Raw genomic sequence first — 23,769 nt, forward strand, 5'->3', positions numbered from 1 at the left:
ACCGTACCCGGAAGTGGCGGGAGAACATCTATCTCTAAAACGGTAAGTACTGCATTGATTTAAAAAAAAAACACCCGATTGTGCTTCCCAGAATTAGCCTCAATCTAATGTTAAAAATTTGTTTTTCGGGTGAACCCCTGCTTTAAGACAGTGATCAGACTTCTGAGGCAACTTTTATTGAAATCAATGGGTACAAGTTGCCTACAAGTTGCCTAGAAGTCGGATTGAAGTAGTACAGGAACCTTTTCTGAAGTCGGAGCGACTTCAGTAGTGTGTATTGAGACGGCTCCATTCACTTCCATTGCTTTTCTCAACCACACGACTCGGGATGACGTGGGGCAACGTCAAGTCGGATCCCAGGTCATCCCTGTGTGAACCGGCTCTTACCTGCTCTGTGTAATGGTTTTGCACAGAGCAGCAAGGATCCTCTTCATTTTGGGTCCCCTGTAGCGGGGGTGTTTACATGCTTTTTCAGCCACATAAAAAATTATTTTCCCCTCATGTTTGGTGGGCAGTACCTCCACCAAATGTGACCCATTCAGGCGTATATGTCACTGCACATGTTTGTGGCTGGGTGGTGCTGCATTTACAAGGCTAAAACAGGCAGGGTGGAGATATATTATCTCCTTACTGCCTGTCAAATGCTTCTGAAAAGCAATCTGACCATGGATCAACATTCTGAGGCACAGCTACTTTGCTGAATGTCTAAACCTAGCCTTGAGGGTCTTACACAGGGGCCGAATATCGGGCGACATCGGCTGGCGTGTACCGCAGCCAGTCTGACAGAAGCTAGCCATTAAGCCTCCTTCTGTCCAAGGGGCATGACCAAAAAAGGTCTGCCGATCGGCATCAGATTAGCACTGTGTCAGAACACAATATAGTATAATAAAATCCCCTTCTCTGAAATGGACGTGGTGTCCTGTGCGAAGAGGAAGAACAGTTCCTGTGTTATCCCCGCACCAAATAGCTACTAAACTTAGAAAAGGAATGCCACAGTTTTTCTTAGAGTTTTAAAAGTTACAAGAGCTTGTCATATTATATTTAGTTATTAAGTCTTGTGCTGAAAATGTGAAGATTATTCAAAACACTGTCTTCTCTCCTTCCAGGAAGTGATGCATGCTCTAAGACAGACCTGGCACACTACCTGCTTTGTCTGTGCTGCTTGCCGGAAGCCATTCGGTAATAGCCTTTTCCATATGGAGGATGGAGAGCCATACTGTGAAAAAGGTAACAAAGGCAACTGAAACTTGGAAAAACAATTACAGTCTCACATTTCTGTACGTGCTACAGGCTCACAGTTCATTATAAAAATACAGTTATATGTTCAGGTTTCAGTTCTTTTGCTAAAAATTATATCTGATGCATCACACAAGTCCAGTGCTAAGCACACTGTTGTTCCGCAGCCCCTGGAGTTACCCACTGACTATAGACGAGAAAAGACTGCTTATTAGAAAAAAGACATGTGCATTAAAATAGTTATACAATCAAGGTATGCATACATTCTATTGTGTGTACAAATAACGCGTAGGCAGCGGGTTATGTTGCAAGCATTATGTTAGCTTAACTTCGGGAAACATTGTACCATTTTTCGGCACTTTTTTAACCACTTCCATACCTGGCCTATTCTGGCACTCCTCTCCTACATGTAAAAATCATTTTTTTTGCTAGAAAATTATTCAGAACCCCCAAACATTACATATTTTGTTTTAGCAGACACCCTAGGGAAAAAAATGGCGGTCATTTCAACTTTTTATCTCACATGGTATTTGCACAACAATTTCTCAAACGCTTTTTTGGGGGGGAAAAACTGTTTCATGATTTAAAAAATAAGAAAACAGTAGTTAGCCCAGTTTTTTTGTATAATGTGAAAGACGATGTTATGCCGAGTAAAAAGATCCCCAACATGTCACGCTTTAAAATTGCGCAAACTCATGGAATGGCGCCAAACTTCAATACTTAAAAATCTCATTAGGCGCGACACTTAATTTTTTTTAAAGGTTACCAGTTTAGAGTTACAGAGGAGGTCTAGTGCTAGTATTTTTGCTTGTGCTCTAACGCACGTGGCGATACCCCACATGTGTGGTTTAAATAGCATTTACATATGTGGGCGGGGCTTATGTGTGCGTTCCCTTCTGAGCGCAAGCTACCGGGGACAGGGGCGTTTTACTTTATTTTTTTTTTCATTTTTACACTTTCTTTTAAAAAAAAGATTTTTGAGGGATCACTTTTATTACTATTACAAGGAATGTAAACATCCCTTGTAATATGAATCCTTTGTTGCAGGTCATCTTTATGGGGAGATGGGGGTCAATAAGTAGCTGGGGGCAGAGTTGTGGATGGCTTTGTAGATAGTGGTTAGTATTTTGAACTTAATTTATTGGGTGAGCGGAAGCCAGTGGAGGGATTGACAGAGAGGAGTAGCAGAGACAGAGTGGTTAGTAAGGCGGATGAGTCTGGCAGCAGCATTCATGATGGATTGAAGCGGGGATAGAGTATGTAGAGGTAGGCCAATGAGGAGGGAATTGCAATAATCGAGGTAAGAGATGACCAGGAAGTGAATTAGGAGCTTTGTTGTGTCGTTGGTAAGAAAGGGGCGTATTTTGGAGAGGTTGAGGCGGAGGTTGAGGTGGAAAGATTTGGACAGTGATTGGATGTGGGGCTTAAAGGAGATTTCAGAGTCCAGTACTACTCCTAGGACCTTGGCATGTGGGGATGGGCTGATAGTTGTACTATCGATTTTGACAGAGAGATCAGGGGAAGGGGCACGTGGGGGAAGAAAAATTATAAGTTCGGTTTTGGATAGATTAAAGTGGAGGTTCCCCTAAAAATAAACTTTTAAGATTAGATTCATGCTCATTTTGTCAAGGGGAATCGGCTAGTTTTTTTAAAAACGAAGCAGTACTTACCGTTTTAGAGAGCGATCTTCTCTGCCGCTTCCGGGTATGGTCTTCGGGTCTGGGCGTTCCTTCTTGATTGACAGTCTTCCGACAGGTTTCCGACGGTCGCATCTATCGCGTCACGATTTTCCGAAAGTAGCTGAACGTCGGTGCGCAGGCGCCGTATAGAGCCACACTGACCTTCGGCTTCCTTTCGCCTACTCGTGACGCGATAGATGCGACCATCGGAAGCCTGTCAATCAAGAAGGAACGCCCAGACCCGAAGACCATACCCGGAAGCGGCGGAGAAGATCGCTCTCAAAAACGGTAAGTACTGCTTCGTTTTTAAAAAAAACTAGCCGATTCCCCTTGACAAAATGAGCATGAATCTAATCTTAGAAGTTTATTTTTAGGGGAACCTCCACTTTAAGTTTGAGAAAGTTGTGCAACATTCAGATTGATATATCTGATAATAAATTAGTGATATGTGAGGAGACTGAATGGGTGAGTTGAGGGGTAGAGAAATAGATTTGAGTGTCGTCAGCGTACAGATGGTATTGGAAGCCGTGGGAGGCTATCAGCTGACCCAGGGAGGAGGTGTAGTTTGGAAATAGGAGAGGTCCAAAAATAGAACCTTGGGGGACTCCAACAAAGAAAGGAAGAGGCGAGGAGGAAGTAGACTACATGTAACGCTAAAGGTGCGGTTGGATAAGTAGGTAGAGAACCAGCGAAGAGTACAGTCACGGAGACCAAAGGCATGGAGTTTTTTGAGGAGGTGGTCGACCGTATCAAAGGCAGCAGAGAGGTGCATGAGTAGGAGGTATAGAATAGTGTGCCTTAGTCTTGGCCGTTGGTAGATCGTTTGTTTGTTTTAGGAGAGCAGTTTCTGTGGAGTGTTGAGGACGAAATCCAGACTGAAAGAAGGCTATTATCAGCAAGGTGGCTGCTCAGTCGGTTTTATACTAGAGGTTCAAGGAGATTGGATAGAAAGAGGAGCAAGGAGATGGGGCATAGGTTAGAAAGATTAGATGGGTCCAGTGAGGGCTTTTTAAGTATGGGGCTGAATTGGGGAATCCTACACACTTTTTCCACATTGACCCTACATTCACCCTATAAGAATAAAACCACACTGAAGAGAAACACTCCATAGCATTAAAGGTTTTATCATAGGATAGAAATAACAATCCCATAATTATAATACTCTAAAGAAACCCTTTTTTTGTTTTAGAAAAAGCAGGTCAGGATTAGAACAATCAACAGGTTTTAAATGTTAAAAACATATTCTAAAACCCTAAAATTAGTGTAATAAATGTTGTCTGTGTCTCCACTGGGGAGACTTTCTCTCACGTTCTCTTCTAACACCATTCATCTAGGACAGGGAGTGAGGGGAGGAATCCCAAATTAGTACATGAAATGAAATAAAAACTCTAACCCCTTCCCCTCTTCTATCAAAAAAATAAATAATTGCCAGGAGTTTGTCCAAATACAAATGATTCCCAGAGCATTGTGTCTTAAAGTGGTTATAGAGAATAAACATGTTTTACCGTAATGCATTCCTTTAAGGTAAAAAAATGTTTAGGCATCAGTATCGCCACAAGATAGCCATAATCTTGGCACCCATGTACCGGAGTCTTTAGACAGTCATATCACGGAGCATGTCAGGAGGGAAAGTAAAACAAAGTCTGTGCAGAATTTATGATTTAAAACTGATAAACATATGAGAACCTAAAGGGCATTCTGGGCATTAACCAAGTTTGTATTCAGACAAACGCTGGCTATGACTTTTGTGATATGGGGGTTGTTTAGCTCAGTGATAGATGTGTTTTATGGAGTCTGAACTGTAGTTAAGGGCTTGCCAACCCACTTTTATTAAACAAAATCAAAGTAAAGGTCACAAAAATAGTTCCATACATAGGGGATTTTTTATCAAAACGAGTATTGAAAATGACAAGCCACCTGGCTTTCTCCTCAGCAGCTCCACTACTCTTGCCAACATCCTTCAGACCCAGCTCTCTGGGTTCTACTGGCTCACTTAGTCTTTAGTTATAGCACCCAGCTACATGGGCCCACTCCCTGCCCTGTCAATAGGGAATCTCCTGGCACCCTAGGCTCTCCACCGGGATTTAGACCCCTTCAGTCCCCTGGACTCACCTAGTTACCTCAGCTCACTCAGTCCTCCAGACTCACTCAGCTGTCTGTACTCTAACAGTCATGTGGGTAAGGAATTTTACCAACATGGAGTGCTGTCTTCTGAGTATAGCTCCTCTCCTATGGGAGTGAACCTGTCTCTTGACTGGAGCAAACATCTCTCTACTAATAGGAGCACCCATCTGTATCCAAGCGAGAGCCCTGAGCTATGGCCATGTCTTGCTTATAACAAGTGTGCTTACCTGCACACTCACAATAAGACACAGGATTGGAGACTTCTTTGCAACCACATTTAATCTAAGTCTCCAGACCCTGATTTGGGATTACAAAACCCTGAGAAAACGAAAAAAAAAAAAACAGTCTTCTCTGCTCACACAGTACACCAGAGCCCCCTTAAGCTGTATACTTGAGAATCCTGTACATTTTCTGCCCATACTTGCACAGTGTCAGGGCCTAGCACTGTCACTCTATTTAATTTCAATTCCAAAAAAGTTGGGACGCTGTGTAAAATCTATATAAAGACAGAATGCAATAATTAAAAAATCTCATAAACCAATATTTTATTTACATCAGAAAATCAAAAACATATCGAATGTTTAAACTGAGAAAATTTACAATTTTAAGGCAAAAATAAGGTAATTTGGAAATTGATGGAAGCAACACATCTCAAAATAGTTGGGACAGGGCCATATTTACCTCGATGTAGCCTCCCCGCTTCTTTTACCAACACTCTTTAAACATCTGGGAACTGAGGGAACCATTTGCTGGAGTTTTGGAAGAGGAAGGTTGTCCCATTCTTGCCTGATATAGGATTCTAACTACTCAACAGTTCTGGGTCTTCTATGTCGTATTTTTAGTTTTAAGATACACCAAAAATGTTCAATTGATTAAAGGTCTGGGCTTCAGGCAGGCCAGTTAAACACAATGACTCTTCTACTATGAAGTCATGCTGTTGTCATAGATGCAGTATGTGTTTTAGTATTGTCCTGCTGAGTTATGCAAGGCTTTCCCTGAAAAAGACATTGTTTGGATGGGAGCATATGCTGCTATAAAACCCGAATATATCTTTCAGCATTTATGGTGGCTTTCCAGATATGTAAGCTGCCCATTAAATATGCACTAAAGAACCTCAATACCATCAGAGATGCAGGCTTTTGAACTGAGCACTGATAAGTTGTAATGTTCCTCTCCTGTTTGGTACAGAGGATGCAGTGCCCATGATTGCCAAAAAGAATGTCAAATTTCAATTCATCTGACCACAGAATAGTTTCCCACTTTGCAACAAATCATTTTAAATGAGCTTTGGCTTCTGGATTATGTTCATATACTGTATGGCTACTTCTTTGAATGATAGAGCTTTAACTTTTATTTTTGGATGGCACGAAGAACTGTGTTCAGACAGTGATTTTTGGAAGTATTCCTGAGCCAATGGAGTTATTTCCATCACAAAATCAGTCCTGTTTTTAATGCAGTGCCGTCTGAGGGCCCAAAAATCACAGGCATCCAATATTGCATTACGGTATTGTCCCTTGTGCACAGAGATTCCTCCAGATTCTTTTGATGATATCATATATTGTAGATGATGATATATTGAAAGTCTCATCAATTTTACGTTGAGGAACATTATTCTGAAATAGTTTGAGCAACTTTAGACGCAGCATTTCACAGATTGGTGAACCACTGCCCACCTTTACTTCTGAGACACTCTGACTCTCTAAGATGCTCTTTTTATACACAATCATGTTACTGACCTGTTGCCATTCAACCTAATTAGTTACAAAATGTTCTTCCATCTCTTCCTTATTATTACCACCTGCTTTGCCAGTTTTTTGTTGCTCTGTCCCAACCTTTTTGAGACATGTTGCAGCCATCAATTTCAAAATTACCTTATTTTTTTCTTAAAAGAGAAGTGTGGTATTTCAAAATAATAAACATACATACTTACCCAAGTCCCCCTGGCCTCCTTTACACCGAGGTGTGCGTGATCAAAGACTGCTGATTGCTCAGTTCTTGGTCTTCAGTGAGCAGAGAGCCAGTACCTGTCAGTCACCACTCTGCCCCTCCAGTGCTCATGGGAGCAGCGGGCTGTGGAGGGGGCGGGAGCAGCTGGCTCAGCCTCTCAGCACGCTGCTAAGGCTGAGCCTGCTGCCACTCGCAATTGGGTGGACTCCGATAATACATTTGGAATTCCTTCAGAGCCTAAACTGGTTAAGTGATATTAGCTGACAGCAGACTTTAGCCCACTGTTGGCTGAATCTGGGTCACAGGAATTAAGTGCACTCCTGTAACCCACTTTAAAATGGCAATTTTATCAGTTTAAAAATTCCAGATGTTTTCTATTCTCTATTGGGAATAAAAAAATCGGGTTTTTGAGATTTGCAAATTATTGCATTCTGTTTTTATGTAAATTTTACATAACTTTTTTAGAATTGGGGTTGGAGTTTATCCAGTTCCTTCTTTAAACTGAGTAGAATGTACATGTTGTCATTGCCTGCACCACAGCACCACCTTTGTATCACTAAAAAACTGTATTCATTGAAAGCTTTTATGTGAAAGCACTAAGCAATTTATTTCCACTGAAAAGTGATCACTTCTGTTTTCTAATGGGTACCTACTTTGAACGTTCATTAAGGATACATAAGGTAATGTTTGTATACTAGAAGGATTTTAACACTGCTCTGAATAGGAGAAAATGCTTGGGATCATAGCCATATCAAGAAGATATAGATCAACCAGCTCATAGCATACTTGTTTGCTTTGCAGATTATGTTGCTTTGTTCAGTACAAAATGCCATGGATGTGATTTCCCTGTTGAAGCTGGAGACAAGTTCATTGAGGCCCTTGGCCACACCTGGCATGATTCTTGTTTCATCTGTGCTGTGAGTATCACTTTTCACGTGACCATCATATCTTGTCATAATCATATCAGGTTTTAGAATGTGCATAAAAAAAGAGAAGAGAAAAGTGTAAAGTAGCATATTTTTCTGCCACAGCCGATAATTTTGTGTTTTGCCATGTGAGGTCCAATAAAGTAGACTTTGGGGTAGATCCACGTACAACGGCGCATTATTGCGCCGGGTGTAGCATATCTAAGATACACTACGCCGCTGTAACTTACTTTTTTTTGTTTAGAATCCTTAACGAATTCGCGCCGTAAGCTACGGTGGCGTAGTGTATCTCTTGCGGCGTAAGGGCGCGGAATTCAAATGGATGTAATGGGGGCGTGTTTTATGTAAATACGTCATGACCCGACGTAAACAACGTTTTTTTTTTTAACTGCGCATGCGCCGTCCATGGGGGTATCCCAGTGCGCATGCTCGAAATTTAACCGGAACAAGCCAATGCTTACGACGGTGATGTCATTCTACGCAAATTCCTATTCGCGAACGACTTACGCAAACAACGTAAAAAATGTAAAATTGTATGCGGGAACGACGGCCATACTTAACATTGAGTACGCCACCAAATAGCAGCTTTAACTATACGCCGGAAAAAGCCGAACGAAAACGACGTAAAAAAATGCGCCGGGCCGACGTACGTTCGTGGATCGCCGTAACTAGCTAATTTGCATACTCAACGTGGATTTCGACGGGAACGCCACCTAGCGGCTGCCGAAAAATTGCAGCTTAGATCCGACAGCATACTAAGACGTACGCCTGTCGGATCGATCCCAGATGCCGTCGTATCTTGTTTTCTGGATACAAAACAAAGATACGACGCGGCAAATTTTAAATTACAGTAGATACGCCGGCGTAATCCTTTTGTGGATCTGCCCCAAAATGTATAGGCCAGGTTATAGTCCTTTAGTTAATAATTGAATTAAACATGTTAGAGAATTTAAACATTCTTTAGGAAACATATGAAATAACTAATCATTTTGGATTACAGGTTTGCCATGTGAATCTGGAGGGCCAACCCTTTTATTCTAAAAAGGACAAGCCTCTTTGCAAGAAGCATGCCCACGCCATCAATGTGTAAGAAGTACCACTGGCTCCTTTGCTGGAGGCAAGCGGCTAAGAGAAAAGCAAGCCTATTGGTCAACACAAGTTTTTGCATGTTTCCAACACTGCAAATAATGATGCAGTTAAATAAGTTTTATAAATCTAAAAAAGAAATACCATCGTACAACAGAGTACAATGCAAATGTTTGTTTTAAGAAATCTATGCAAAGTGCATATGTGTAATATTTGACAGTTAACTTTGTTGCTGTGCCTGAGTGTGATTTTTTGTTGTTTTTTTTTTGCTTTTTTTAAATAGAAAGGATTTGTTAAAATATAAATCAAGCGCTCTAGTAGATGGGTATAAACCACATGTGTAGTATTAGTCTGTATAACTAAATGGACACATGGAAAAATGACTTGCAGTTTTACTCATCACCGCTGGATTATTAGCTATCCTTGAAGTTTTACAGAAATAGAATCTTCTGCTAGATTGATCAAATATCCTATGGTCTCTGGAAAAGTCATCAGAACTTTAGGTTTTCCCGACAGGTATTACATGATACTGAAATTGTGGAAAATGATTGAATGTTTTAATGCTGATTACTTAAGTTTCAAACTCGAAGTCAAGGCCATCGTTTACACTAATGATACATGAAGCACCACTTTCAGAATTAATTAGCCTCCTGAGTTGTCACGTTTAGTGACAGAGCAGCAATATAAAATGCGTTAACTCTGTTTCTAAAACATTACAACGCATTGTGTATATAACCACTGCCTGATCTGAATTTACGTCTGTGGGAAAAGTTACCTCCTTGACGCCAAAAGGGTTTATTAAATATACAGTTCTAGAGTAGTTTTATAAAAGTACATGGAAAAGTCATTGTTCGGATGATGCTGATGGGAGATTGAACACAGAGCTGCAATCCTAGCAGAAAAATAAGCAGAGTGCCAAGCAACCAGATGTATGGTATTTTTAGAGCCGCCGTGGATAGTGTTTTAAAATAAATGAAGTGCATCTTCGCCAAAAAAGGAAGTGCTGCTCTACTGTTTATATCATGGTCCCCCGGCACCTTTCTAAGCATAGAAGGATTGGGCAATACATAGTCTGTTTGCCAGAACAGAATAGTTCCAAGCCATCATTTTTTTTTAAAACAACAAAAAAAGGATTTTCTACTTCTAAAAAATCGCTCTTTTTTTATTCGTAGGATCACTGTGTTGTTTAATAGATAATACAGCACAGACTCTTTTCTCATTTCCAGTCTATAGAGCTTTGCGGAATGACATGCTTCAGATGTATTACACTTTTACAAAGCCCCAGCTTTTCAAGGTTTTGTTTCCCTTCTAGGCTTACAGATTGATTGATTCAAAAAATATGAGAAGGTACACTAAAATGCATTACTGCAACTCTTATTTTTGCCATTTTGTTCAATTTTAAAGCTGAGGTTAAAGCAAGTGCAAAATGTAATAATTAATAATCAGGATAAAGACTAATAAAATTAAACTTTAAAAATAATTTTACAGGTCCCTTTCCTGTGCATGAAAAGCTAAGTTGGCAATAAATGTGAAGTTTACAGTTCATAGAGATGCGTATGTAAATAGGTTGAATGCCCTACAATTGAAATACACATCCAGTGTAGTGCCTTTTAGAATTAACCCATTTACTTCTGGTTATATCACATTCTTGCAGATTTAAAGCCATTATAAAAAGTTACAATAGGTCCTCCTCCATTTTCCTGATGTGAGTCTTTGAGGTGCCATCTTTCTCCTGCTTTTGCCAGTCTTACAAAATTCTGCAGCTTCTCCTTGGAGAGTTGCCAATGTCAGTTTGAGAAACAAAACAACAGCGAGGGCTAAAGTGATTTAGTCAGTAGCTCTCCATTTAAATGCTGTAGATTCTGAAACTGACCTAAAGATAGTGCATGGAAGTTATGGCACATTCTGCTTTGGAAAAGACAGACAGACAGAAAAAGAACTTTCAGAAAGACAGCAGCAATGGCCCCCATATTTCTCTCAGTACAGGTTTCCTTAAAAGTGGACCTGTAGTTGGTCCATGCAGGGCAAAGCAACAGGTTTCCTCAATTACTGCCCTCCTCAGCTGCACATGACTAACCCCTTTTTACTCCCCTGCCATGCCCTGTGTCAGCCACAAGCTGATGAACTGCAGCTTACAAAAAACTAAAAGACTTTCTCCCCACATCTGACACCAATAGATTCCTAAGCGGCCAGTAATCAAGCAATGGTGCTGTCAAATGGGAGAAAAAAGAGTGAGTCACGTATCAGGATGCACCAGATATTTCTAATTACATAGAGGTACTGTAGCAGAGTGGTGGAAATGTATGTGCTGCTGTGGAGGGCTTTTGTCTTGCAAGGGCAAGGCATAGTTTCATTCATGAACAAGAACACTAATGAACAATCCTTCAATGGTAAAGTGTAGATGTATTTTTTTACGGCATGAAAGTTAGGGCCAGAGATGGGTGAAAAGTTAAGTAAAGATGCAGGGGAAAAAAAAAACTTCTGTAGGTATGTTGGCAAAATCACGTGCATGTATGTTGGCAGAGTCACGTGCGTGTAGACTTTTACTTTATAGCTATTTTACTATTTAAGCTATTTTAGCTTTTACTATCAAACCCCAAAACTATTTTTTTTATATATTGCAGCTTACCAATCCCTAGATGTGGTGGCTGCATTCAGTTTCTTTTTTTGCCTTTTTGCTTCATTTTACCCGGTGATCCTGCTAGTTACACATTTCCCATCTTAGGGTGTCTGCATTCTGAATGAAGTAGTAAATCAAACACCTTTTGGATAGCACATTGTCAGTCTGGGGGAGGGTAGTGTTCAGTGGCCCCCTAATCCATGCACCGGCCCCTAATCTACATGCAGGGAGCCGGTCGCATTTTTTTTGAAGGGCGTGATAAGAGCCTGAGGCTCTAGTTTGGCTTCAAAAAAGGGTTGTGTGACAATAATTAATTAATATTCGCTGTTTTGTTCCTGCTTCTCTTCCTGGCAAAGCAGGAAGCCGGTCTTAAGACCCAATTAGCTGAGAGGAGTAATTACCGTATTGGCCGGAGCAGGGGGGGAGGCACCGAGGAGGAGATGCAGGGGGAAGCCGCTGAAGCTGCCTATGGTCTGGATAGGGTAAGTGCGGGGCTGATGGAGAGATGAGCGACAGGGGTGGGGGGATTTGACTGACCGACTGACAGAGCAACCAGGGAGGGGGGTGTTTGACCAACTGACCAATTGAACTCAGGTGTTTTGTTTGCCGCCCCCCACAAAAAATAGAGTACCGGCTGCCACTGGTAGTGTTAGATTTACAGTAGATGGACTTGACTAACAAATGAAAGCTGAACTCCAGCTTACACTTTATATGCAGATATAGCATCAGATTTTTTCTCCTTTTGGGATAAAGGTTTTACATTTTTGAATAATGCTGACCATTGAAAGAACTCTGGTCAGTTCTAGATGTTTTAAACCCAACAGTCTAACTGCTACTTTGTCTAGACAGCTTGGTCTGTTAATGTAAATTTCAAAATGACAGACTTTTTGGCTGGATCATCAGGTGAAAATAAAGAAAAAACCTATAAAAGAAAATGAAAGCAGTCGCCACATCCAGGAATTGGAATTCTGCAATTAATTACATTTTTGTTTGTAGGTTTAATATTCCTTTATGTGCTTTGAACCATTTTTTCATACTTACAAAGCTGCAGAGCAAGACAAGTTGCATAACACAATACACTGCACCCATATAGGTGACAAATATGGGCAGCGTGGCTTACAGAATGTTTGCATAGTTTCCCTGAAATTATCAGATTTTCTATGGCCCAGTCCTGGAATAATAAGTAATGTAGAATACTAGTAAAACAAGTCCAGTAGAGGCTAAGAATTTGAAAGTTGTGCTGTATCAAAGCTGGCCTGGCTAACGTTGATTTAGTAAAATACTGTAGTGTGTGGATGTATCTTTTGTGTGATGATTTAGCATGAGTGCATTTATAGAATTACTAAACGTTGGATAAGCAGATTTTGTAAGTCCGTTCTTGTCAACAGTCTCAATCCTAATTAGGAGACAATGTAGGTCACACCTTCAACCTGGCCAAAAGTACCCAAAGAAAGTCAAAACCCTAGAATTATGATTAACACGTCTAAGAATCTGATGAGTATGGTATACAGGCTACATAGTAAATCATGCTTACTGGGGGTGAACATGGGTTTGGTCCAAACTTATGTTCAGACCAAAACTGGAATCAAGCAGTCACTCCTGCCAGATCAACTGCAAATATATATGTATGATGTCATTGCGACCATATTAGGTCATGGATGTGACGAGCACCCCTTTGTTACAGCTTCCTTCTTGTTTCCGTCTGAACCTAAGTTTGGACCTAACCATAGGTGTGCGCAGCCTATTGCATTAGGGTGTGCACCCCAAAGCTCAAACATATTTGCATGTGTATATACAGTATACTGATGGTGTCAGCAGAGTGGTGGACGGTGTCAGTAGGGCAGAGGACAGTGTCAGTGTTTTTTTTTTTAGAAGCCCCATTAGGGAGCTTTGGTGAAATATTGGGGGTATATTTCTGAGCATCACTGCATGTTTAACGCACTATATTCCAGTGTGTTACTGTACGTTTAATGCAGCATATTTCTGTGCATTAGTGCATGTTTAAAGTAGTATATTTTGGTGTGTTATGTGCCGTTTAATGCTGTATTTTTCTGTGCGTTAGTGCCAGTTTAATGTAGTATTTTTCGATACAATGTGCACCACACAGGGTGATTAGGGTGTGCCCATGCACACCTGGCACACCCTGTGCGCACGCCTATGGACCTAACCCATGCTCATCCATAATGCTTATACAATACTTTTTGCATAAACATAATTTGCAAGCTAAATGCTTTAATAAAAATGTATTTATATTATACATTTACCTAACTTTACAATTTTTTTTTGTTTTGCCTACTTTTTTTTAACTTTATATGCAGCTTTTACATTTACAGTATTCTTGTAGTGATGGGATGAAAAGCAATAGAAACAAGCATATTTAAGTACATTTATTTTTACTTTACAAAATAACACGAGTGCCTTTTAGTGTGTGTTGATAAGGAACTATTTACACATTTACACAAATATTTAATAGTAGAATTTAGAAGAAGTTTATGGAAAATGAAAACCAAATTCTATATGTAGCGAAGACGACTAGCTATACTACTTTACCTAATATTTTCTACTGTAACTAATATTAAACAAAACTACGTTTTTGTGAAATTTTTAAAATATTTATATAAAAATAGAAAAAGTATCAAGAATTTCGATTTTAGAGTTAGTAGATGCAGTGATTGTATGGTAAAATACTGAACTTTATTTATTGGTGTGCGAATATTCTATACCTTGGTTTAAAGTTTGTTAAAAAAGAAAAAAAAAAAGAGAAAAACAATTTAGATTTGCAATAACCCTGGGAACTAAACCTCAGAAAAGGTCTAGTAGTCATTGTAGTTATTGTAGTTGTATTCTAACCTGTGTCACATGGGTTTTAGCACTTCTAAATATTGCTGTTAAAAAAGGATCAGGTGATATAACACAAAAAGTTTAAATAATGTACACAATGTGCATACTTGTTCACACCTGGAGCATGGACGAATGTATGTTCATGTTTCATTTTACTTTTGTTTATCTCTATGTTCCAACACAGAGGAGTTTAGTGTATTTTGTGCCTTAATCTCATAGACTTGTTCCGATGGTATGCACTGCATGTTATTGGTAGCAAAATATGACTATGGCCTAGTTAAAGCCTTGCTGGGCTTTGGGCCAATATATACACATATATTTAGATTGTTTACTTGTCGTTACATTGCGAGGTTGCCATATAAAATGGCTATTGTATTAAAGATATCCAGTATTTTTGAAAAATTGCTTGTGTTTACAAGAGCACTAACTATAGACTTGCACAACTATATAACAAGCTGACCCCTGCATATATTTATATGCACTAGACAAAGATTTATCTGGATACACTGCTTGTATAAATAGGACCTACAAATTTAGTACATAAAACATGGAGAAAAGACACCACTTTTTATTTAATTCAAAAAGCTCAACAGATTCTCTTTAAAAATGATCAGGCATGAAATAATCACTGTTATTATGTAATACCCAGCTATCTACTATTGTTAGCGTTTCTTTGGGATTAGGACCCAAAGAGTATTTTTGTCTTCTGTGGCCTGACTGCATGCAGTTCTGTCATACCATGCCCTTGCTGGGCACATGCACACAGTGGCGGGGCAAGGTCATCCAGCGCCCAGGGAAAAGTTGCCAAACTGTGCCCCCTTTCCCTTAGGGTGAGGCCCCATACACACGATAGAATCCATCCGCAGATAAATCCCAGCAAATGGGTTTCTGTGGATAGATTCTATGGTGTGTACACGCCAGCGGATCTGTTTCCGCGGAGAAATCTCCTCTGGGATGGATTCCAGCAGATCGGATATTTGCTGACATGCACAACAAATCCATCTGCTGGAATCCATTCCAACGGATGGATCCGCTCGTCTATACAGACTTACCGGATCCATCCGTCCAAAGGGATTCCCCGCACGCGTCGTAATGATTTGACGCATGCGTGGAATTCCTTATATGACAGCGTCGCGCCGTCGCCGCGTCATAATCGCGGCGACGGCGCGACACGTCATCGCCAGAGGATTTCCGCGCGGATTTCAATGCGATGGTGTGTACACTCCATCGCATCGAAATCTGCGGAAATCTTTGAGAGGATTTATCCGTGGAAACGGTCCGCTGGACCGTATCCGCGGATAAATTCTCTCGTGTGTATGGGGCCTTAGGGTCAGGGTGCCCCCCATCCCTGTAATAAACCATTGTGCCAGGGGCAGCCTCCCCTCCTGCCCACCCCTTGTACCGGCCCTGCATGCACATAATGTAGGCTAGCACAGAGCAATTTAATTTAAAACCACTACAAGATGTAGTGCAGGGTCTGGTCATAGGACAACATATGTTCCAGTCGGTGGAAGATACAGGTTATATGTGCGTATTTTGCATAGAATACATTAACCATATGCCCTACCAGTACAATTGCTCATATGCACTAGTATTGTGTGCTACAAGAACATGAGAACATTGTGTTTGGAGGTTTTGTGATCCATACACTGTCCAATAATAAAACTTCTTTCAGTATTAAATGACACAGTGAGATTCTATATATGCCAAAGTCAGAAAATGTAGCCAAGACCTGTCGGGATAAGGGTCATAAGCATTTTTGCTAAGTAGTTACACTCCTGAACCTATTGTCATAGTATGGGCTGTCTGATCACTCCTGCAAAGTCCAAAGTTATTCTATGACTTATTAAAAAAATAAACTTAAAAACAAAAATGTGATATATTGCAGCTTACCTGTTCTTCAATGTGGTGGTTGCATTGGTTTTCTATTTTCAGGCTAATGCCGCATACACACGATCGGAATTTCCAACAAGAAAAGTTCTATGTGAGCTTTTGGTCGGAAATTCCGGCCGTGTGTAGGGTCCATCGGACATTTTCTGTCGGAATCTCCGACAGCAAAAATTTGATAGCTGGTTCTCAATTTTTCCGACAGGAAAAGTTGTTGGAAATCCCGATCGTCTGTATGCAATGCCGACGCACGAAAAAACTTGCATGCTCAGAAATAAATTCGATGCATGCTCGGAATCATTGAACTTAATTTTTCTCGGTACATTGTAGTGTTGTACGTCACCGCGTTCTTGACGGTCAGAAATTTCAGACAACATTTGTATGACCGTGTGTATGCAACACAAGTTTGAGCCAAAATTCAGTCGGAAAAAAATCCACGGATTTCTTGTCGGAATTTTTGATCGTGTGTACGCGGCATAAGAACACACAAGTACAGAAAATACTTGATTTGAACAGAAATGAGGTGTTCTTGCCACTTCCTGTGAGCTGAAGTGAAAGTACAATTATCCATATCTTTCTTATGTAAACTGCTAGGCCCAGCAATCCTCTATGCCAGGGGTCTCCAAACTTTCCAAACAAAGGGCCAGTTTATTGTCCTTCCGAATTTGGGAGGGCCAGAGACTGTGGCCAGCAGGGGCAGAAATGTCACCGGCCTGGAATCAGTGAGAATAAATATGGACTCAGGGTTGGTGGTCAAAGAGGAAGAGTATTGCCCCTATTAGGAGGAGGAATAGTATCCCGTCATTGTTATCGGTGGAAGAAATAGTGCCCCATTGTTGGTGTCAGTGGGAGGAATAGTGCCTCATATCAGAGGGAGAAATAGTGCCCCAAGGGCCTGATAAAGGCTATCAAAGGCCTCGGGCCGCAGTTTGGGGACCCCTGCTCTATGCTATGGAGATAAACCATAGCTCCCAACTGTCCCTGATTTCGAGGGACTGTCCCTAAATTGGAGCAATGTCCCTCTGTCCCTCATTTGTCCTTCATTTTGATTTGATCCATAGAGTTGCATATAAAATGCACTTTTTATTTTTCAAAAAGTTTCCCAGTGCTAAACCTTTCATCCAATTTCTAAATTGCTGCATTTATACATTTTAAAAGCCAATACAAAGGAATATTAGTGGTAAAAAAAAGTCCTTGTAGATTTATTTAACCTTTTTTTTGTTAATTCTCCTTTAAGGAGGTGTGGCATGCGGCGTGTCCTATGCCAACACACGTTTGTTAGTAGGTGTCCCTCAGGCCTCGTACACACGGTAGGTTAACCAGAGGACAACAGTCTGATGGACCGCTTTCATCTGTGAAAACCGATCGTGTGTGGGCCCCATAGGTTATTTAACCATCGGTTAAAAAAAATGCCAACTTGCTTTAAATTTAACCTATGGATTCCTAACCGATGGGAAAAAAACGATCGTTAGTAGGCACAACCATCGGTTAAAAATCCACGCATGCTCAGAATCACGTCGTTGTGTTTTACGTCACCGCGTTCTGACACAAACGTTTTTTTAACCGATGGTGTGTAGGCGCGACGCACCATCAGTCAGCTTCATCGGTTAACCGACGACAACGGTCCATCAGACCGTTCTCATCAGATGGACTGATCGTGTGTACGAGGCTTCATTCCCATCCCAAAATGTTGGGAGGTATGGATAAACATAGACAGGCAAGTCCAGGATGTTTTAAAACCATGGCTTCTTCTCTAGACACAAAAGGACATGAAGTGTGTCATTTACAGGATTACTAGGTGAAAAAAAAGGTAAAAAAAAGAACGAAATACTAAAGCTACTACAGCCACTGCATTAAGGAACTGATAAGCTGCAATATATTACATTACACACTTATAGTAGTGTTCACAGTAAAAGATTTTACACGCTGTGTTTGGGAGCAATAAATGGAGCACTCCATCCAGCAATTCCAGGACAGTGACCACACAGAATTACCAATTCTAAATAGTCCTCAAGAATTAAACTGCAGAATCCAGACTTTGTATGCAAAAATAGATGGGTATCTGTTTAAGGACGCAAGGACCTATGAAGTTCTGTATTTTTTTTAGATTAGGTGTAATTTGTTTGAGTCATCAGAGTGCTGAAAAACAGCTGTGCTGCAACTCAAACATTCGTTATTTCATTGCATATAAACATAGCTAGCAATGTTTTTATTTATTATATTTTTTAGGTAAGGGGGTTTAAAATAGGAATATTTAAATTGAATATGCGGGTTGCTACTTAAAACATGTGAAACAGAAAAAAAAACACACACACACAATTTTTGTTCACTTTCTGAATTCAGATGATTTGGTGGCAGCCGTATTTAAAAGAAAGGCATTTAAGTGCTTGAGCTATACTAGCATTTACTCCTACAGAAGAAAAATGTGTACCGATTTTCTGGTGCTCGTTAAGGGTAGATGTTACTACTGATAAGAATACTTTAAAGCGGAGGTTCACCCTAAAAACTATTTTCTAACATTACATTGTGCTCACTCTCGACATTGACTGTACGCTGTTTTTTGTTTTTTTTTGCTGTACATACCGTTGCATCGCTATTTTCCCCGCCGCCTTCCGGGTAGTGGCTCCCGCGGGAGTGGGCGTTCCTATGCACAGCCTAAGTGATTGACGTGATGACAAAAGCTTCCCCCCGGCGCATAAGGCGCGTCACGAGTTGCCGAAAGAAGCCGAACTGCGAGTCGGCACTATACGGCGCCTGTGCACCAACGTTCGGCTTACAGTCAATGTCGAGAGTGAGCACAATGTAATGTTAGAAAATTGTTTTTAGGGTGCACCTCTGCTTTAACTTGAAATAATGTGATTAGAGGCTAGCTCCCACTGTTAGTTTTGTATGGACAACTTGCTGCTTTTTAAGCATCTCTCTAGTTACAGTTTCCCTCGCAGTTGTTTCTGCTTCCCCAACGAGGCCAAAATATAAAGGTGTCACCTTGTTACACATGAATCCCAAATATCTGTGTTTATCTATGTCTATCTATTTGGGAAGTGTGATACCATCAGCTGACTTTATAATTGACTGGGAAGTCAAGAAAAACTGCTGGTGCCATGTTGCCACTGGAGTTGCAGTGAATTCAAGTGGCACCATTGTCACTGGCGTTTCAGATAATTTGGGTGGTGCCATCACCCTAGTGAAATTGCTGAAAAGCTAGTATGTGGCTCAGTGTGTCACCAACTGTGCAAAACTAATAGCTTCGGGAGGAGCTGCTCTTTAATGGATTATATATCAAAAATCATGTAATGTATACATATGTGTTAGTATAGTACGTATGCAGTAAACAAATTAACCAGAACCCAGTTACCTGTGAATTCCTATAATCCATGTAATTTGTTAGACTAGGTTACTGCACGTTAGTGATCCTTACATCATGTTTAAAGCTAAACTCCAGACAGCCAGCTAAATTCACAATAAAAATACCTTTTACAGGTGTAGTTCTACCTGCCAAAGTATTTGCATTTCTGTCTATCCCGTTTTGAAGCTTCACAGCTCAGCCAGGCAGCAGAGCCAGGCTGACAACCAGATTTTTTTTTACTACAATATGTAGTACCGTTCACCTCCCTGAAATCAGCCTGTAACTGGACAAATAAAGCGAGAGCAGCAAACCAATGAGCTCATTCCTTTGCTTACTCGGCCAGGGCCATCTTGATGCATGGGCACCCCCTGGGCACTGCTCTGGGCATGGGGGTCCCATAATAATAATATATGTTTAATTCTGTCAGCTATTTATACTTTAATTCTTGAGAGTAGGTGTGTAAATTGGGGCAGGCTGGTAGGGGCCCCAGTGCAATACTTTTCCCAGGAGCCCATGATAATATTACGACGGTCCTGCACTCGGCTCTCTCCTCCTGTGAGTATGTTACTTGTCGGCAAATGTACATGCAGCAATCCTGAATGGCTTCTTGGGATCCTGCTGTACAGGGGATAACAGAAAGCTGATATCAATTCTGATTTGGATACCTATAATGGGTGGATCTAACAATATATAAAAAAAATGTAATGCATATATATCTGTATTACTTCATTTTTGTTATTTTACCTGACTGGAGTTAAGTTTTAAATAAGCCCAAGAATGTTTTCATTTGGGCAACGTAACATTATGCATATATGCATTAACTAATTGCAACAATTTTTGCTCTTTTTAGAACAATCCGATGCGCTTGCTTGCTATAAGTTACTCTGCATTTGCACAGCTGGTAGATTTATCAGATTTGCCAACACTGCCTTTGAGAACAATAAAAAAAAACGTTGATATTTTTAACATTGCAATATAAAATAAAACTGTTGATGTAAAACCAATAAAGCCATCATACTATAGAAGCAGATACTGAGACATACATGTAAACACTCCTTTTTACAAAGTGTCCCCTTTAGCATGCACATCTTAGTGGTTTAATATGTAAGTTGTATCTTTCAGCTTCAAATTGGAGCTGGAAGAACCCACCTGCATCCCTTAATGCAATGTGAACAACTTCCTGAGCTACAGACGCATAGCTAGCAAGAGGGCATGCCAGAACTCCAACGTGGAGCTAAAGGATGCAATTTGTGCAATGGGCACCCCCCCTTCCCCCGTGATCCCCAGGAAGGAATTTAACATATGCTAGCTTTGAGGGTTTTACATTTTAACAGGCTTACTTAAATGTGAAACAAATTTGCTTTGCTACATAGAACTATTTACTTTGTACACAGAGGATTGTTATTTTGTGTTTTGCTTTAGAGAAGAAAGTTCACGTTTCCATTGATATTAGCACAAGTGTACGTTACAGTGAGAATTATTGCTTTGTAATTGTAATCATTGTAATTATTATTTTGCACAGAATCAGTCGACAGCTCTCAGAGAACCAAATTGTATGTACTTTTCATTTTAGCAACCAACCTACAACATGATATATTTACTGTTTCTTTGGGCAAGCTATATTATTAATAAGCCATGACTAAATGTGGCTACAAACAGGCCAATAAATACAAAAAGATGTAATTTTGAGCATTGTTTACAATCAGAGGTAGCTGTTGCATAGGGGAAATTCCTTACTTGTTGCATAAAAATGACCTGGAAAATGACCCACTCTTTTCTTCAGTAATAGAGCAGAGGAAAGGACACAAGTACAGTGTGAGCACCAATGTCACCAGTGGGTCACCAGCACTTCTGTGGGTCTCATTGATCAGGAAGCCCATTCAAAGCCCAGACAACTTTTTGTCTAGTTATTCATGGCCACACCTACCCATTTACCACCGGTCTAACATCTGGTGTTATTGGCAAAGGTTTAATCTCCCATAAGAACCTAAATAAAGGACATCAATAATATGTTTTCATTTTTAATTCTCTGACCTTAAAACATTTTTGATCCTATCTTGGTTCTCCACCTGTTGATCTTTTTTAGTCCTTTTTTTTACAAAAGGGCTGTATTTAAAGTATATGTAAACCTAAAATCTGTTTGACATCATGCCTGTATACAGTTTTCTTCAGAAAACCTGTTGCAAAGTCTTGTGGCTGGAGATCCTGCTAGTACCAGGCTGGTAACACTAAACCACTGCCTCAAAATTAGCAGCAGCATTGACATCCTGCCATGCATGCCTTCATTTGATCATTGAACTGCCTATTAAGTTTGTGAAATTCCTTCTGTCCACCTGTTAAGCAACTCGATGGCCAACTGAAGGAGTGTGCATGGCAGGTTGAAAAAAATACTCTGAGAGACAGTGACTTAGTATTATTAAAATCTCCAAAAAATGGAGAACACTGCGCTTAGGCAAAAAGAACAACAAAAAGTTGTTTGAATACAGAGGCCCAGATTCAAGTAGAATCGCGCAATATTTGCGTGGGCAAAGAGCAAATTTTTTTCTCTGCGCCCACACAAATATTGCGCTTTGCCCGCGATTCACGGAGCAGTTGCTCCGTAAATTGCGCGGGCAATATGCTAAGCAGCCGGGCGCAAGGCTGCCTAATGTAAATGATCCCGCCGGGGGCGGGAATCATTTAAATTAGGCGCGCTCCCGCGCCGAGCGAACAGCGCATGCTCCGTTGGGAAACTTTCCCGACGTGCATTGCGGCAAATGACGTCGCAAGGACGTCATTTGCTTGTAAGTGAACGTGAATGGCGTCCAGCGCCATTCACGGGTGACTTACGTAAACGACGTGAAATTTAAACGTCGCGAGCGGGAGGCGCAGCTATACTTTAGCATTGGCTGCGCCTGCTATTAGCAGGAGCAACCTTATGCTAAAGGCGCCGTACGGAAACTCCGTACCTTGCGTACGCAGGGCCCGCGCATCTTTTGTGAATCGGTGGTAGTATGCAATTTGCATACTACACGCCGATCACAAAGGCCGCGCCCCCTAGCGGCCAACGCAAGAATGCAGCCTGGGATGTGAAGGCATAAGGAGGCTTATGTTTGTCACATCCTAGGCTGCATTCGGTGTAACGAGGTTCCTGAATCAGGAGCACTCGTTACACCGGAGCAAGTAAGCACTTGCGCCGCGCAACTATGGTTGCGCGGGCGCAAGTGCTTCTTGAATCTGGGCCATTAACTCTTAAGATTTGTATGGTAATGAGGTGCAGCACTAAAGTGTCAAATGACAAACATAACAATATCTTACATATTGTGTGATACATAAATTATAACAAAAAACATATATATATATAAAGCTTGTGAATAAAAATTATCACTAAAAGTCCATAAAAAAATTGTGCTCAAAAAGGAAGAAAAAATCTTCTAATCCAAAATAATACCAACACGTGTTTTTGATTTCTCCCCCGGAAGGTTTTACCCCCTTCCAGACCAGGCATTTTTTTGCGATACAGCACAGCGTTGCTTTAAATGACAATTGCGCAGTCATGAGATGATGTATCCAAATATCTGATGTATTTTTTTTTCCCGCAAATAAAGCTGTCTTTTGGTGGTATTTGATCACCTCTGGTATCTTTTTTTTTACAAATCTAATTTTTTCATCAATTTATGTATTCTGCTACATATTTTTGGTAAAAAAATCCCAATAAGCTTACTATGATTGGTTTGCGCAAAAGCTATGGCGTCTACAAACTATGGGATAGATTTATGGACTTTTTATTTATTTTTATCGCTTTTTACTAGTCTCGGCAATCAGCGTTTTTTGGCAAGACTGCAACATTGCGGTGGACAAATCTGACACTAAGTGACACTTTTTGGGGACTAGTGACACCAATACAGTGATCAGTGCTAAAAATAATGCACTGACACTGGCAAGGGTTAAGTGTGCTCCTAGGGAATGCCTTCTAACTGTGTGTGGAACTGGAGTGGATGCACTGGACAAAAAGAGAGATCTGTGTTTCAGGTTAGCTGAAACACAAGATCCCTCTTTTTCTCCCTGACAATACAGCAGTCTGCCTTGTTTATATAG

General features: G+C 40.6%; 1 protein-coding gene across 1 annotated transcript in view; it reads left to right on the forward strand.

Moving 5' to 3' along the window:
- Positions 1-11,601, forward strand: part of LOC120910437 (LIM domain-binding protein 3-like) — a 66,712-nt gene extending 55,111 nt beyond the window's left edge. The window contains exons 9-11 of the mRNA XM_040322195.1: positions 1,107-1,227; positions 7,788-7,903; positions 8,913-11,601. Coding sequence (XP_040178129.1) covers positions 1,107-1,227; positions 7,788-7,903; positions 8,913-9,002 — 327 coding nt within the window. The 3' untranslated portion in view covers positions 9,003-11,601. The remainder of the gene's footprint in view (positions 1-1,106; positions 1,228-7,787; positions 7,904-8,912) is intronic.
- The last annotated feature ends 12,168 nt before the right edge of the window (positions 11,602-23,769 follow it).

Source organism: Rana temporaria, chromosome 8, assembly GCF_905171775.1.
Source record: "Rana temporaria chromosome 8, aRanTem1.1, whole genome shotgun sequence".
NCBI classification, from domain to species: Eukaryota; Metazoa; Chordata; class Amphibia; order Anura; family Ranidae; genus Rana; species Rana temporaria.